The following is a 14,082-nucleotide window of genomic DNA, read 5'->3' on the forward strand; positions in this document are numbered from 1 at the left end:
AAATACTTATAAAGTATACTAGTAAATTAAAAATACAAATTCAACGCCCCGAAATCCACGCCGAACAGTCGCCGCAATTACGCCACTTGTTGAAAGAGCCGACTTTTCAATGAAAAATGATTATTCACTTGTGCAAAGTAATCAATCAAAGACCGATACCGGCATATTTAAAATGTCTTGATTTATTAATTTAATTGTCTTCAATTTAAACTGCGTTTGTGTCGACAAAACAAGAGCCACACTAAAACACCACAACAATCCGCGGACATAAAAATGTGTGGTAAACTGCCCGTTTATATATTGTTCTGATCCGTATTTTTGCTATTTTGCGAATTCGATAAATTTGAGATGTACTTGTAACACTGACTCCGCTTAATCGCAATGTTGCCATTCCGATTATTTTTAAAGATAAAACCATTCGAAAAATCCGTAAATATTCTGTCAATTCTCACGGAATAAAATTTATTTCAGTACAATAAAAATTGATCGAATATACTTTAAATATCTTATATATCATCACAACCCGGGAAAAAGTCGCGTTCTCAGCCTTGTTCAATGTTAACACGAAAATTTTCGACGTCAATTTAAGTAATGGATAAAAAGGCAAATCCCGCCCACAATTAACCGTGTTTCGATTTTAGTGACAAAATGTTTTTATGTCTGCCGCAGGCACACGAAATTTTGCGATTTTCGATGCCTAAAAAAGCGTTTTTAGACTGTCGCGGGCCTCAACAAAACTTATATTGTTTACGGTTTTATTTTTAGTATTTTATATTGCCGCCTTTCAATCAAAAAATACAGGTCTCGGATTTTATTCCTTCATTTGTCTTTAGAATCTCACCGCCGATGAACTTATAAGAATTCTCGCCGGGCTCATAATTTCGTGCTAGTACAGAAATAAAATAATTATCATAGTCATCGTGTCACAAATTTGTGGAAAATTTGTGATTTAGAGAGAATAAACGCCAACGTAAAGGCGTTTACGGCCTAAATAACAGGTCACAATGATGGAAACAATTGGCGATTTCAGCAAAAGGCAATTGCACGTGTTATTGGCGACTTATTCGGTTTTCAAAAATAATTCAAAAGATAGTTCCTGTGGCCTGGAAAGTCGAATAAGCGTATACGCTACGCTACGCTTATTCGACATGTAAATGCTTTGATATTTGCCCGCAAATTATGCTGGGCCTTACACGAAATCCATAACGTTAAAATATACGTCCAGCGGTGAAAATTGTTTATACCAAGTTTAAATCTATTTAATGTTTTAGCGATAATAATTAATTGCTGTAAATGTAATGAAATACAGTTTGCCTCTTTCACTTCTCTCGCAAGTGCCAACAATAACACTATTGAAAGATTTTGACAATGAGAAAACCATATTAAATTGTACAAAAATGAATTAGTTGTGCAAGACCGTGGCGTGTGATCGTCGGTGCGTTTGAAGAAGGAGTACTACCCGTGCGGGCGCGCATGTTTCACAAAAATGTGAGGTGCTCCGAAGGCGCGCTGGTCCACTTGACGTCAGATCATATTGGAAGATATTCTGAACTTGGATAATTATTACATAGACTGCCGCTACGCTACACATCTAACAAAAACGCTATTGTTGCACCATAGTTACATGATGTTCAAAGTATGTAGATATTGATCGAGAGTAAGTACTACAAACTAGAGCTGTTGTTCAGCTTTTCGTGTTACGAGTATTTCGTGTTGTAAAAGTGAAAAATTATATCAGGGGTTCCACAATAACAAAAAGGTTGAAGATCACTGCTTCAAATGTCGATCAAGAATTTTATGTAAATTATCATCTGGTTCTTGTTTGGGACGCCCCCAAATTACAATATCATCAAGTATAGCCTACATTTAACACCTTCAAGAACAGATACCATTATCTTTTGAAAGGCACTAGGAACAGTGGCTATATTTTTATTGCCTACTTTTTGCTACCGCCCGTGACTCACGTTGGTGTAAATTTGGTTTTAGAGATCTTAAACATCTTTCCGAGCGTACCAGGGATCATCAATCTTCTATGGAGCATCTGGACAATGCAGTAAAATACCGAACATTCGGAAATGTTAATATTGCAGCACAGTTGGATGAAGGACGCGCGGTTTCTATTCGTCGGCACAACCAAACGTCGAGAAAAACCGCCATGTTCTAGGTCGATTGATAGATGTTTTGAAGTTCATTGGTTGTCACGAGCTGTCCCTCCGTGGGCACGATGAACGGGCTGGCTCTTCTAATAGAGGGGTATTTTTGGATATGGTGGAATACACCGCATCCCTAGATACAGTATTGAGAGATCATCTTGACGCCGCAACTGTTTCGAAAGGGACATCTAAGGATATCCAAAATGATTTGCTCGACTCAATGTATAAAATGTATTTACAACATTTAGCTCTGGAAATTGGGAATTGCCAGTTCCTTTCGATTCAGTCTGACGAGACAACTGACATCACGTGCGTTTCCCAACTGGCTGTGATTTTTCGGTTTGTGAAAGATGGTAAACCTACCGAGATATTTCACAGCTTTGTACCAATCGTTGATCGCACGGCTTGCGGGATATCGGCTGTACTGAAAGAAGTGTTAGAGCCTTACAACGCGAAGTCAAAATTGATAGCTCAAACTTATGACGGCGCGGCAGTCATGAGTGGGTCGAAACATGATGTTCAAGTTTATATAAAAGAAGATTTACCTTATGCGCATTTTTTACATTGTTATGCACACCAATTTAACCTCGTTATTAAAAATATGTGTCTTGATACTCTTGATACCCCTCTCGTCCGTATATTTTTTGCAAATGTTTCGGGGTTTTCTTCATTTTTTTTCCGTTTCGCCGAAGCGCTCTGACCTCCTTTGCCAGATATGTAGCCGCCGTCTCCCAGCTTGTGCACCAACACGTTGGCACTTCCAATCACGCGTGGTGCAGGGCGTGTCCGAAATTAGGTCTGAGCTCATTGAGTGTTTCAATGGCATTCAGAGCTCTCCGGTTTGGGACGAACGCTCTGTGAGGGAGGCGGTAGGTCTAAAGCGTCTGCTAGAAGATGGTGAGTTTTCATTTTTTCTCGCGTTTTTCTCCAGAATATTCTATCACGTGGATGTATTATACGGCGCATTGCAGTCAAGGCTATTGGATGGAGCGTCTGTGCAGTCGTGTATTTCAGACTTCTGCGATGCTGTATCTCGTATCCGGGAAACAATAAAATACGACGACACATGGAGTGCTTCTTTACGCCGCGGGCAAACAACGCAGCGTTTGATTTTGTCTGCAAAGGGATGCTGTGACATTCTGGTGAATCAAATAGGCGATCGTCTGCGCACTGAACACCTTGCCGCGTTCTCTTTGATGAACCCCAAAATTTTTTCAAAATTTGCGTCAATTTCCCATCCATTTGTTGGCTACTGTCTCCAAATTTTACCCCATGATAAACGTGGGTAAATTGGAAAATGAATTGCGATGTATATACACCAATCAAACTTTTTTGAACATCACATCAACTTGCGCGCTCTATGGGTTCCTCATAGATAACACTCTAGTAACTACCTTTGCGGCGTCTGCAAAATTTTCAGCACGCTGAAGCGTAAAAAAACGTATCTCAGAAACACAATGAAGCAAGAAAGATTAAATTCCTTGGCTGTTTTATCCATTCACAGAGACGTTATTTCTGGGATGCATGACTTTAATCAGCGCGTTATTGAGCATTTTGCTTCCAAGAAACCGCGGCGTGTTGCATATGTTCAAGCAGTAGAAGTCTAGCAGCATATATATCTATGAGTGAGCGACGCATGTCCTTATCTTTGCATTAACTTTCCTTTCTTCATAGTAACGTTTCAAACCTTATTTTAGGTTTTGTCTGCTTTCCCGAAGTTTCTGTTGATATGTCATTGTATTTATCTGGGTAAATATTGCCTTTCCTTTTGAAAGAGGTTTCAAAATAAACTATGTCTATATTCATTAATCCCTTGGCTTGGACCGGTTTCAAAGACACTTTCTTATCGTTAAAAATTGTCGCTTTTGCCGATTGGTTGTTACCGATGGAATGGTTTTTATACTCATAAAATGATGGGAGAACGTACAGCGCTCATCCTGTCCCCGTAGATGGGGGTGACTTGGTCCCGCAGTAGCTTGCCCCGGTTGTCAAAATGACCACGCGCCGCCACTGCCTTTGTCCTAATGCAAAATTACACAGACGAGTTCTCAGTAGGCTACTACGTCATTAACGGGACATACTAATTTGTGTTCGAATTCGGCAGGGTGGACTTCCGATTCGAATCTCACACAAACGTAATCCACTTTATGCAAGCGGAAGACGCCAAAAATTGTATAGAATGAAACTTTCCACAAGTTAAGCTTTGCCCACTGGAAGTACTTGTGGTACCAAACTATACTAGACCCCAATTTCTCTCGTTTTCTCGTCACAACGATCACGATAGGAGAGAGATCGCCGGCTTTAGCAAGTTCGTCATCGGCGGCGCAGATGATATTTCGGGCGATCGTAATTATACTTTGGCAATCCCAATGACGTGTGGTGACGTCGTAGTGACGTAATTTTTGGATGGCATAGTCAGGTGGGGGTTAGGAATAACACATGCAAAATTCGTTATGATGCGCCCACCGGAGGTACCTGTGGTACTAAACTATACTAGACCCTACCAAGGCATTCTGGCATAGTTCGTAAGCTTGGTACCGTAAAAGCAGGTAACTTCGGATGATTTCACTATATTATGAACAATTTCTCCGCCGTTTATTGTTCAATTAAAGCCAAACTTGGAATATAATACATTGAAGCCTTTCTCCTCGCGATAAACTCGGTTTCATATCAATCAATACTTTTTTTCATTCAAATTATTGACTTTATTTGCCTGCCGATCTGTATTCCAAATGTTTATAACTTCGGATGGCCACTTTTCGCTTTGCGTCACTTCGTCGTGAGAGAGAAATGTCTGCGTGATCAGTGACGCGTGATAACGTCGCTGCGTAGAACTTACGACGCCGTGATCCGTTTTGCGTGTCGCACACTGACGTTCATCTATGACGGCCGTTTTTGTGATTATTAATTCTTCCGGGTCGGCGGACATCAAAGTTTTATATATCTGGTGTACCCGTGTGTTTACATCGGCAACAGCTCTTGAAGACAAGAAGGACTGATATCAAAACCCAAATTAATTTTGTTCTGATTTAATCTTATGTGTTGGCTTTGATCTTACTTATCACCGTTTGTATACTATTAATCGTTCGAGTTTAAAGCGAACGGTGATATTATTATCGTCGCCGAGATGGAGATATTTATTAAGACGATGATTGATGTTGTTATGCTTTGCACCCGCGATTGTGCGAATACTGAATTTTTATTTATAATAATGATTGAATAAATCGGCCGTTATGCATTTATACTTGTCATAAGGCTTTTGGTCCTGATAGCGGGTCGGACACTAATTATAACTATTTCCCTCCAGTTTTAACTTTTTTTTTGAACAAAACAATACCCCAACGGTTATTATAGCTAAAACCGTTACCGACTAATTCACAATTTTATCTGCGGAATTTGCGAACTCAGCACTTTACTCGACGATTTTGACAGTGTCGCGCCATAATTATTACCGCTAAATGCTTCAAAATACAACGCATGTAATAATTTTGCCCAGCCCTATTCCTGACGTTTCGCAAAACTAAACCATTTATCTCTTGACTATTCTTAATTTCATGAAAGTGCTATATCTTGCTATTATGATCGTTTCAATACGAAACAAAAATGAGACAACATGGGACAAATGAAAATAAAAAACGGACGAATAAAATAAGTCGTGAAAGTAAAAATGGAAAACAATTTTTAATACAAAACAAAATAAAACGAATGAGAATAATAAAAAAGAAAAATGGATGATGAATTACGGTAGGTAGTAAAAGTAAAAAAAATGGAAGTGGACAACAATATGGAACAGTGTAGCTTGTGGCCGTGTTGATAATTCAGATATAATGTATTCACAGGCAGATAGACATGAAACGGATAAAAACGCCAAAAACCTCCAACCTCCTGCTGTGTACACCTGTGCAGAGTTTCATGCTCACCTGTGCAACATTCTACTCTTAATATATTATCATCGCCGATCGTAAAACCTTGTCATTGTGATAGTATAGATACGCGTATCTGGCTGTTCATCAGCCTTACGTATCAACAACATCTATACGGTCGAAGAATGCCGAAATGTTAACACACAAATTTAATGTGCATTAATCGGATTCACAATAAATAAACAGCATATGACCGGGGCTATAATTAAGTTTTTGTAGGATTTGGTGACGAGGATCAGGTAGGAGTTTTCACTTTATATTTAACTACACGTGGCGCCACATAGTCTGGCGTTCAAATGTCGCAGCGAGTTACGCACGAGCTACGCAATGTGACGTCGGCCTTAAATGGAGCGAATTTGAATCACGTTGTTGACGTCACGTTCAGCGTAAGCACCGTAACGTCGATATTTTGACGAAATTTTTAAATCAAAATAATATATTTTACTTGAATCTCGTACGACATCTCGTGATCACTGTAATTTTCCTTGTACATTGTGTATGCCCTCTAGCGATTGACGGTCTTTTAGTGAAGTTAGCGTCGATAGAAGTCGCTATTTTAGCCGCTCAAAAGCGAGGTGTCAATTTTTGGCAAAAAGGTGATTTTTTGTGTCAAAAAATAAATCCTATTAGGCGACTGAATATGATAAGAGATTAAGATATATATGGACTCTCTATAGAAACTGCCAGAAGCAGAATATGACGTAATTTAGTCGAGATATAAACGATTGAAAATTTCATCCGAAGTTATAAACCATCCGAAGTTACCTGCGTTTACGGTACCGGTAATAGAAAGGTTTCATGATATCCAACGGTTTCAGAAGCTCTTTGTCAAACCCCTAAACATCCTCCATCCGGGTCTCGTGTAGTTTCGTACCTAACGTACTTCTAGTAGGTGTAGCATAACAATTTTCTGACATGCCAATTGCCAATCCTAACCCTCACCTGACTACGCCATCCAAAAATTACGTCACAACACGTCATAGAGCTTGCCAAATACTCGTACGATCGCCCGAAATAGCATCGGCGCCGACGATAAAGAACTGACTAACGTCAGCGATCTCTCTCCTATCGGGATCGTTGCGACGAGAAAACGAGAGAAATGGCTGCTCGATTTCGGGTTCTCGTCTGCGCGTCTTGGATGACAGTTCGCATAGTTTGAAGGGCTCTATTACGTCACTGTGACGTCGTAGTGACGTAATTTTTGGATGGTGGGGTCAGGTGGGGGTTATGATTGACATGTGAAGAAATTGTATAGCTACGCCTAGTAGAAGTACGTTAAGTACGAAACGACATGAGACCCCTCCATCCTGCCATCTGATTCCAGGGGTTCGATTAAACCCGGGTCACTGGGTTCAGAAACACTGCTTCAAGTGCTTCCGATACAGCGATAGCAGGATACGGTAGGGAGCCATCATAAATCTGTAAATGGCAGTTTCATGGTACCGTAATCGAATGGCTGAATGGGCCCTGCCAGATTGAGTTTTCGTAAGAAGTGAAAAACGTCCCAAGCAAATTAGGTATGCGGTCCTTGTTTTGATATCAAGGCAGATTGAGGAAAATAGGAAAATATTTTAAAGAAATAATAATCCCCATATTAATTTCTTTGACAACTTGGACTTGCTGCAGTTCAGCAGTTGCAGATTTAGATAATTCAGTTATTTTTCACCCCATCTGCTCGTCTTTTTTGCTGTTTTTCATGAACAAATTGTGTTGATCTTTCATGGGAATGTAGATCAATAGATGTTAATGACCACAGAATGTAATGAAAGGCGAAAGCCTCTTGTTGAAATCGGGATGTAAGGTTCAATCATTTCCACCATAGTTCCGTAGTTCATTGTTTTGTTATAGTCTATCCTATTGCAGTATTGGATTGTCATAGAATCAGCCTTATTCATTCTCTTTTCACAAGATGGGATTGGTGGGGTACGGTAACTGTTTCATCAGACTGCAAGATAAGAAAAAAGCATTAACTTAAGTATTTTTCAGAGACTAATACTACAGGACTACAGGTTAAACCAAATGTACTACAGTACTAGTACGACTAACTGTGCCACCCTGTTCATAGGCAATACTATAATGTGATATAACAAATGTCAATATGGGGAATGGATCATCAAAATTACCATGGCGTCGGGACAATGCAAAAAAGACCATGAAAGTCAAAGCTACCCATAGATCCAATAGCATGTCCGGTGCTGTAGATTCAGACAGAAGAGGATCAGGGATGCAAAGAGTATGTATACGTTTATACTCTAGTTTGGTCTAGTCCTTCCTCCTTTAACTTATCATTCAAGTTTTTTGTATATATCATATATGTGATAATAGAATTACGGTTAAGTATTACTGTTTTACAAATTCAATTTAGTTCAATGTTTTATCAGAGCAAAGTTGGCCATGTGTGCAGTTTTTATCAATGCTGACAATTGTGCTTGTCTGAAGAAAGAGTCTAGAATGAACTTTTATTTCACTATTTTAGCATATACATTAATATATGCAAGTTACATATAATACATTGTTTTTCATTGTTCTTACCAATCTTGCACGCTCCAATCAAATCACACAGTACTACAGAGTTTTGGCTTTAGCCAATCGAAAATCTACAAATTTGGATTATGGGGGAATTTCAATGTGAGACTTTAGAACCATTATTAAAGAATTCATAAATCAATCATTTTTTTCTATGTTTTGTGAATTTGGCACCATTCTAATATTAGTCAGAAAACTCAGTTTTGCTAGGTTGTAAATATCATCATAAGAATTGACGTTAGGCATTGAACAAATTTGTAATTGTATTCATCATCTCAAGATTTCAAAAATTTTCACCAATACCATTTTGTTGGGATTCATATATAAATTTCTAATCTTTAACTGAGGCCACTTTTATCATTTTATGTCAATAATAATGGATCTATTGCGTAGGTTGTAAAATGTTGTTTACTTTGGAGTATTATGACAACCAGGTATCTTTTTGTCCAGCCAACTTTTATATGCGTGTGGTTTCATATTCTTTATGGATCAGCAATAAGCCAGCATCAATGTATTTATTGAATATGATCAAACCTAAACTTGTTATACAAATATTGGTTCATGATAAATTTCATTTGTTTAAATATGAAAAATCAAGCATGATTACTGATGATTCTTATCGCTAGGAAGTAATCTATTTAGGTCCATGTTTGGGAGTTTCATTATTCAACCACCCATTTTTGTTGTCAGTCCCTGTACTTGTACTGCTATGCTAAGTAATTTATATTAATTGATGTTTCTATTCTATTCCAAACAGACGTGAAATATCCTATTGTTAGTAGAGGAAATAACCATACACGCCTTATTCAAACTTAATATAAATTTTCTTTTGTTAAAAGGGGATATTTCACCCATCCGCCGTTTCATCTAATTATTTGTATCTTGCCCTCTTGTATTAAAGGTTGCACACCCCTGGTGCAGCAGGGCACACTAATTATATTTTTGTGAATAATATTCCTACTATTATATATTACTGATTGAAGCTTTTTTATCATCATTGTAACTAGCCATAATTTGAGCGATTATTTTCGTTTCTCATTTCAATTGCACTTATTTACCATGCACAGTGCTGTATTGGCAAATTATTTTATTTATTCTTCATTCTTAGAGGTGACTTGACCAAATTCTATGCTACGCTATGATTTTGTGTTGTAATTTCATTTTTTTTTTAAATAATTCTAATATTTGTTTTCAGGCCATGACAGATGGTGCTCTCCAGGTCAATTTTAAAGAGAGTTCATTTCTTGAATCTGTGGATCAAAAATTGAATGGAATATCATTTGATTTAAAAATAAATGACCTCAATGGTAACGCAATGTCCAATGCAAGCAATAATACAGATGGAAGCGGTTTGACTCTCCTCCCTACTGTGCAACGAAAAAATTCTGATATCAAGGTTTCTAAATACAGAGATACAATTTCTGATTTAGAATTGTACAATCTTATTATTGCTGAAACATGGCAAGGCCACCCTCAGATTCATGATACTGGATACTTGCTCTTGCTAGATTGCAGGTAACTTCCTAATTTAAATTATGGTTATAATTAGAGGTAGGCACTTAGTATATTTATCAAAAATTCGTTACGTACATGTTGAGGCGAAAGGCTTTATTAATAGAGTTTATATGACCATTCGCTCCAGCCGATTTAAATTAAAAACATATTTACCTATCTTTGATTAGAAATTTTATTCGAATTTGTAAATCAATAACCACTAGAAATTAATGACTATTTTTTGGGGAATATAAATAGATCAGGAAATATTTTCACATTTCGAATATAGCATATAAGACAACTAAAGGTCTTAATTTCCAATCATAATGTTTTCTTTCTATTCATCTTATTCTCATGTTGTTGAAAATGTAACCTCTGTACTACATTTCTGTATAGCCTTCCTTTTTATTTTTGACTACTTGTCAAAATAATCTTCTTCAAATTCATACACTGCCAGATTGAACAATATATCAATGGTAAATTGAAATTTTTGTAGGGAAAAATCTGAGTACGAAGCTGCACATATCATCACGAGTCGCCATCATTCAGCTTTGTATTCAGAATATGGACTACTCATGCCAAGTCAACTCAAGCTTTTTCAGATTATTATTTTGTGAGTACATGAGCGACATGCCATCTTCATTTCACTCATATTTGTACAGGAAATTGATCAATCTAGAAATAAAATGTCAATTTCTGACTGAATATTTTGTATTTTTTTTAATTATACTCAATTAGCATGCTGGAATGTTATAAATGAATTAAAACTCTTATAAAAAAAAAAAAATTTTTTGAATGTAAATAGGGTGCAACTAAGTTATTATATTATAAATCATTATTGTGATTAATTACAACATAACAATAGATTACTAAATAATGTTTTTATAGTTGTTTATTTAACTCGTATTTATCAACTTTGTATGGTATTTGAATTCATTTTATTCTATAACTCCATTTTCGATTTTTTTTTGAAGTATTCAACCCTTCTGTATGCATCATACTTTTCAAAGTTTCAATGAAATGTTTTAAAATAATCAGGTACAGCAATTCATCTTTCTGCAAAAATATTCTGGAGATAAGTAAGAAATTATCAGAAGACGAAGTTGAACATTTTCTTCTACAAAGCGGTTCATCACAATTTTTTGAAAAATATCCATTTTTATCTACTCAAGGACATTATTTAACCAGTGATATGAGAAACACATTACAGGTATATAGGTTTTTATCAAAACAGATAACAAAACATTCCATAGTCAGATATTTTATCAATTCTTCATTGGTTTATAAACATATTCGAATTCTGTATTGTATTTTCTTTTTCTTTCGATAGTTTTTGTCGCTGTTTTTAATGATGGCTAATAATATTGAAAATTTGATTCTCCTATATTAAGATATATTCGAGTCTGTATTGTTATTGTTTTGTAACGAATTACCCTTCTGTTTTAGGCAAATCCATAGTTTCATAATTGTACATATCCCAAATAGTATAGCTCAGGGTGGTCCAAGGTTGCAAGATTGAAGGGCTGTATTGACAAGTACCGATAACGACCTCTCAAATCGATCACAGGACGTCATTCCCATAGGCCTTGTTTTGACAGTTTCAATTACAACCTTGAAATTTCGTGATTTTAGCAAATATCATTCTCGACATTGGTATTAGGAGAAGGGTTTGAATCTCGTAACCCAACTCCAGCACGGGACGTGTTGCGGCCCGCATGCTAGGGTTCGGACCACCTTGGTATAGCTGGTAACATGCTGGTTGAGTGAAACATGGTCGTTGCTATATATCTGTAAAATTAAATTTGTACGCTTTGTTTAATAAATACCATTCGGTTCAGACCATGCCATCAGAAATTCTACCAGGACGATTATACCAGGGTAATGCAAAACATGCATTGGATTCATACATCATAACATCGCTAGGTAATTATCGAAGTTTTAATCATGTTACTCTTAATTTTAAAATATCCAAGTGGATCTATTTTGCAGCAGAATTTTGGTAAATAACGAACAATCACAAAATTTAGCATAAATCATGTTTTACATATAACATTGGTTAATTTCACAGAAGAGAAAAAATATTATCTACCTCAATCTTTTGAAGCTCAGAATAGAACCTATTTTGGTTTTGGTTTTCTGGACTTCTCTATTCAGTTTAGTCTAGGTATAAATATTTTTGATCGAAAGTAGGTACTTCATTGAAATAGACCCATTTTTTCATCAAGATCCATGGATATTGAATAAGTTGACCAAATGAAAGAATTGAATCAGCTGTAAATCAATGTTTGTATACTAGTTGGCTTCAGAATGAATGCTTGCATTGCCTTCTTTAAATGAGTCTGTCATATACCTTCTATTTCAGGTATCTCACATATTGTTAATGTCACTCTGGAACATCCAAACAGATTTGAAGATACTGTAAAATACTTGCGGATTCAACTTGATGATCGACCTCAAGTTGACCTTCACGCTTGGTTGCCAAGAACCAGTGAATTTGTGCAGTCAGCTATTGGTAGAGTGAGTATTAAAAGTCAAACAACTGAAAAACATGAAAATGGAAAAGACTCCGGTGACAATCGAACTCCTGGTGATGTGAGCAGTAAAAAAGAAGTAGTACTTGTTCACTGTAATTTAGGTAGAAGCCGCAGTTCCACTGTAGTTTTAGGATATCTGATGCAAGCGTGTAGGATGACTCTGAAAGATGCAAGTCGATTACTAAAAGACTGCAGACCAACTGTCCGCCCTAACATCGGTTTTCTTGAACAGTTACTGCAATATGAAAAAGAGGTGTTTGGTAAAAATGTATCTGATTTGAATGATCTGCCTTTTTAGGTTATAAGTACAGTTCATTTATGCTTCTGTTTAAAAACCTTAATAAAATTTCATAACTGAAAAAAAAATTTCCGCTCAAATTTATATAATTTGTACAGCATACGCGCATTCTTGGTTTCACCACAAACATTGGTACCACAAAGGCCTTCCTGGTCTCCCTGATATGCTAAATTTTTGTTCTAATCAAAACTGAAAGAAATAACTGGTCATTCTTCAGAATTTTGAATCCATAAATCGAAGCTCAAAAATTTCATGTTCAAACTAAGGATTTTAAATAGCAGATACATTGTGTCAAATACTACATAGTTGGACTTGGACACACTCCATTGTAACAATATTTTTTATACCAATGCATAATGCGCACTCCTTTTTCGGAAGACTAAATTTGACATTGGAAATTTGTATTATACATGGAGAAATACTCATTTTGAATCAGAAATTTTTCACTCATGCATACATAATATGTCCACGTTTTCAACAATTTTTTTTATATTCATATCAGTAGTATCACTGTTAGCAATGTTTTTATTTGTTACTGTTTTGTTTTTTTCACTTTAGTTCCATTTGCACATGCAGTAATTTTTTTTTATTCTTCAAAGAATATCACTTTATATACTTAGTGGACTTACTAGTGATCTTTATATATAGCAATATGTCTGTTGGTACGTTTTTTTATTTCCACCCATAATATCTTGGTCAATTTACATTTCAAAGTTTCGTCAGTAATGTGTCAACTCTATAAATAGCGTTTTGTTGATACATTCGGTATTTAATTTTAACCAATCCTTTTTCTTTTCCAAAATTTTTTCCCATCTGGTCTGCAATCTTTCCTTCCATGTTATTTCTTTAATCTGCTTGTGTTCTGTTTTTGGCTCAAGTTGTTTTGTGCAATTATTCAGTAACATAAATATTACGTTAGACTCGTGTATGTCATTCCAAAATGCTGAAGCACTAATACTAAATAATCTGATTTTAGACTAGGTTATCACAGTAATCAATTTTTATGTTAATTTAAATTGCTTGGTGTTAATTTAGATTATGTTTCTAGAAATTGGAAGTAAACTCTAAAATTAAATAGCATGGTAGTACATTTTTAGTACATATGTGATGGAAAGATGATAAGATGCCATAATAAAGCAGTAAATAGTACATAC

At 36.2% G+C, this 14,082-nt stretch overlaps 1 protein-coding gene across 1 annotated transcript; it reads left to right on the forward strand.

The window, feature by feature from the left end:
* Positions 1 to 8,077: 8,077 nt before the first annotated feature.
* Positions 8,078 to 14,082, forward strand: LOC120337871 (serine/threonine/tyrosine-interacting-like protein 1). Its single transcript, XM_039405772.2, has 6 exons — positions 8,078 to 8,309; positions 9,798 to 10,117; positions 10,593 to 10,709; positions 11,135 to 11,306; positions 11,935 to 12,019; positions 12,459 to 14,082. Exons 1-6 carry the CDS (start codon positions 8,175 to 8,177, stop codon positions 12,926 to 12,928), a joined length of 1,299 nt encoding a protein of 432 aa, XP_039261706.2. The 5' UTR covers positions 8,078 to 8,174; the 3' UTR covers positions 12,929 to 14,082.

This window comes from Styela clava, chromosome 10 (genome assembly GCF_964204865.1).
Source record: "Styela clava chromosome 10, kaStyClav1.hap1.2, whole genome shotgun sequence".
Classification (NCBI taxonomy): domain Eukaryota; kingdom Metazoa; phylum Chordata; class Ascidiacea; order Stolidobranchia; family Styelidae; genus Styela; species Styela clava.